This window comes from Arachis ipaensis, chromosome B03 (assembly GCF_000816755.2).
Source record: "Arachis ipaensis cultivar K30076 chromosome B03, Araip1.1, whole genome shotgun sequence".
NCBI lineage: Eukaryota > Viridiplantae > Streptophyta > Magnoliopsida > Fabales > Fabaceae > Arachis > Arachis ipaensis.
This window is the reverse complement of record NC_029787.2, coordinates 110,478,508-110,482,886: the sequence shown is the minus strand read 5'-3', so window position 1 is coordinate 110,482,886 and position 4,379 is coordinate 110,478,508. Positions and strand designations below refer to the sequence as shown.

Genomic DNA, 4,379 nt, shown 5'->3' with positions numbered 1-4,379 from the left:
CTCCGTCTTATAAAATTTCTAGATTTGCCATTGTTTGCGAGGGTGAGTCTCTGTCCCTGTTGGAATTTTGCAGGTTCCCCATTAGTCTCCTCATCGTGTGTGTGTGGATTTTTTTGCGATCCCTACATAGAACTTATGGGTTCACACTAGATGATACTATGGCAATCTAGATAGTAGATATTGTAGAATAATTTTTCCACCCGCTTAATTCTATACATCACAAACTTTTATAATATACTAGTTTGAACATCCACAAAAATATTTGATGAATGGATAAAAACACTCAAAAATTTCTTGTGATAAACTTCATACCCTATCTTTGCTTTTCTAAATCTTCTCTCTGTAGTGTATAAAAATTTAAAAATTATCTTCCCAAAACATTGTATTTGACAACTCTACATCACAATCACGTTCAACTAATATTTATAAATCAATTATCAACCATAAACCACTACACTCTCTCAAGAATTATCAAATCCATGTAAATTGCTATTGTATTTCGCATTGGCCAATTATAATGTACAGATATCCTCATACAAATATTCCCATTCGATGAAGGTCATGTAGACATCTGGCAATTTACTATTTGGTAGACAGCAACTTGTCAGAGCCTGTCGCAACATGTGTTATCCAACCGAGTCGCATCCAAACTGATATGAGCAACTGCAACCCTGTAAGGGTTCATTGTTGGGCTTCGTTTCATATATAGTCCAATGACTATATTTTGAAGACACCAAAAAAAAACTTCTTTTTTTATTTTATAGGACAGCAAAAATAAAAAGAACTAATGTAATCCTGAACTAATTACTTTAAAAAAATTATATTTGTGGAAATATTCACATTACTTTTTACATATTAAAAAAATTATTTAAACACCAACTTTTATTCTCTCTTATTTTGATTAAATTAAATTATGAATCTCATTAATTTTTTTCACATTACATTTGTCACCTCTAAAATATATTCAAAAGATATAAAAAAAAAAAAACCAATTTTATGCAGATTTTTTATTAGTTTTAATTTAGATGACATTATATGATATTTGCCTCTCAAAATATTTTTTCAAAATTTTTGCTAGAAATTAATAGTTACATAGAACATAAGTTTAAGATTAGCAAATAAGAACAAATCTTGATATAATTATTTACGTACCTTTATTTATTAAACTTATTTATTTGATTTAATTATTTACGTACCTAATACTAATCATATACTTTCAATTGGTCACATTTATATATAATGGTAGATGTTTGCCTAGTGATTGAGTATTTTCTATATCGTGATTTTAAACGTACATATTTTCTTCCATTTGTTTTTTGTTTTGAGTCAAATTTCTTGGGTACATGATGCAAATTTTTTCCTTTGAACCTTATACTTACTTGGCTTATAATACACACTTAATTCACAAAGATTAAGATTCAAATACCCTCCAATGAAGCCGAAAATACCAAGATCCTATTAACAAAACCCAACTCTGCCAATTTCTATTATTCCTTGTAAGAGCAGGTTAAGCCACAACTAAGCTATAATTCCACTCCCCTCATTCCTCAAACTCTGCACTCAGCTATAACACGTGTCAAACAGAAAATAATCTCTGTAAATCTGTATCAATTAACATCTGTACCATAGAGTGATCCTTTTGCATTTTATGTATTTGTGTTTCCCTTCGGAAATCGCTACCGCTTGTAGCATTTTCTGTTGCTTTTTCGTTTCAACATAAATCACGACATGCCTGAGCGGTTTATTTGTAGATTCTTGAAACCCTACACTATGTAACGATTTATATAGATTTAATACAGAATCTAAATGTAGTTAATCTCCTTTATTTATTTATTTATCCTAATAATAACGATGATGATATTGATATCTATTGTTGGCACCTGGCAGTGCGTAAGTTTCGCATGCTGTTTGTATTAGCTGCACAAGAGTGAATGCTATTTTAACCATTACATCGTTGTCAGAGTAGATAAAGAAAAGGAAAACAAAATCGAGCATGATTTGTTAAAGTGCATCATGGCTAGGAAAGATTGAACAACACTTTTAGTTACATATACCCATCATTGTCATCACATCGATTCAATCATTCATTACATTCACAACGCTGAAACAAATAGATGCCAACCTACTATTGGGTATTACCGTAAATGTACCTTATAGAGCAAAGATTATTATATTTTCCTTCTAACAACTAGTACTATACACTCCTTTTATTTTCTTTACTCCTTTTACAGGCCTGTAATATGAATCTATTACAAGAGGTTCTCTAATCAGACAAAGGTAGAAATAAAGGGAAAAAGATGTTAGAATTTGTGGGGTGGGGGGGATGTATACAAAAAATTGAACCACACTGCTGCTTTTAGATGTCATGTAATAACTTCTCTATCTACGGTCTTCAACAGAGTGCAGCCCAAGCCTCTGTTTCATTGAGACATTGACCGAATATTCCTTCATGTTGTTTCGTTCCCATTGGTCATTGTCACCATTGATTGTAATTGACAAAACAAACTATTCATGTTAATTGTAACTTTATAATCGTATAGATTTCTTCAATAAACAAAGAGGAATAATTTATAAGCATAATAAATTTAATATTATAAACGAAAAAAAAAAAGAGCCAAGCACATTAGTATTAGTTCTCTCTCCTACGTGTTTCAGTATCAATCAAGTGACAAGGTCTGTGATAATATTTGATTATTCCTTCGCTAATAATGTAAGGTATGTTTGAACAGCCCAAAGAAAAAAAGAAATGTGTTGCTAAATGCTCAATTCGGAAAATAAAAAAAATAAACAGAAAAAATGGAAGGGCTATGTCACTTCGGAATCCTAATGCATAGTGTATATGTATACTGCTTTCACAAGATTGAAAGGTCTAATGTTATGGAATTGTGCTATTGATAATAATAATTTGACTTAATATATTTGAATGGGTGCGGGTGTTATTAGAACTTCATTTGATGGCAAATGAATTGTGGAGTTAACATAATATCTCATGTCAAATAACTACAAATACGTTCGACTCAAACTACTACTACATAATTTTTGTTTGAACACAAGCAAGTGCTTGTAGTTTTGTAGATCATAACTACAGACTTTTACCTTAAACATGCAAATTTTAGGTGCTTGCAACCTTGCAAACTCTAGGTGCTTGCAAGTTGCAACGTTGCCTCCTATATTTTTATAGCTCCATCAAAGAAGACATAGCAAATGTAGTTACTTGGACAAAAACTAATACCACCAAACAAAATGAATGTGCTTTCTGGGAATCATCAGTCTATAAAGATTCAGAAACAGATTCTAAAACCAATGCCTATAGAAACTATAGTAAGTACATAACAGATATTGCTTTGGCGCATTACTTAAGCAGTAAGAACTAAGAACAACATCCAAATTGAACATGAGAAATTCTATAAAAAGGGGAAGAAAAAGAAAAGAGTTGAATGTAATGAGATTAAGGACTTCAAAAGATTTTCCACTATTTCATTAATAAATTACTAATACCTATGCATAATTGCATACACAATTACATTACAGAGGAAGGACAACAACGAGAGCTATTGTAACTCTGCTCCAAAATTCCAACTGATCCCAACACAAGGTAACCTGAACCCTATTTTGATCCTACTAAAAGTATAATAAGAAAGAAAAAAGGCAATGCATCCAAGTAGAAAGGGTCAGAATCACAGAGCAAAGTTTCCGGCAAAGCATCAAAAGCAGCAAGAACAATCAAATGGACAGAGCGGAGTACCTCCAGCATCTGCCTTATTGAGGCCCAACTCATCTTCAGTGTAGATTGTGAGTCCATCACTGGTTTTCTTTCTTGATCGGGAAGGTTTGTCTAGAAAGCCACCATCATCATTATCATCTTGCTCTTTGGTCTTCTTCTTCTTTTTCTTCATCTTCTTCTTATTGTTATTTGTTTTCTCATCATCAGATTTCTTTCTCTTTTTCCCAGCGAATATTTCATCAATTTCACTACCTGCCTTCTTCTGAGATGGCTTCTCCTCTTCTTCTTGCTCGTGCACAACATTATCATCCTCTTTCAGCTCCTGATTACAGGTCACTTTGCAACCGTTCTTCTTCTTCTTCGTCATTGGAGTGAAAACAGTGTTACAATATTTGTTAGAACCTAGTGACAAAACATGTATTTTGTTTAGGGTTTCATTAAACACCAAATGCAAATTCCATAATAAAGAAGAGACTCTGCATTTATACGACTAGATTCAAAATAAGGAAAAACAAATCCCGAATAAAAAAAAAAACGTCAAAAACAGTGAGCGGTAATGGAACAATTTCAAACAAACAGAGATACAAATTCAGAAGGTTAACAAACAAACAAAAATATAAAAAACACAAAGATTAAATTAAAATCAAAGTATCAA

General features: G+C 31.9%; 1 protein-coding gene across 1 annotated transcript; it reads right to left on the bottom strand.

Annotated features, from left to right (window-relative positions):
- On the bottom strand, positions 3,230–4,316 carry LOC107634606 (uncharacterized protein C6G9.01c). Its single transcript, XM_016338031.2, has one exon. It carries the CDS (start codon positions 4,089–4,091, stop codon positions 3,705–3,707), a length of 387 nt encoding a protein of 128 aa, XP_016193517.1. The 5' UTR covers positions 4,092–4,316; the 3' UTR covers positions 3,230–3,704.

Coding starts and splice junctions, on each gene's coding strand:
- LOC107634606 (XM_016338031.2), bottom strand. CDS start 4,091: ATGACGAAGAAGAAGAAGAACGGTTGCAAAGTGACCTGTAATCAGGAG.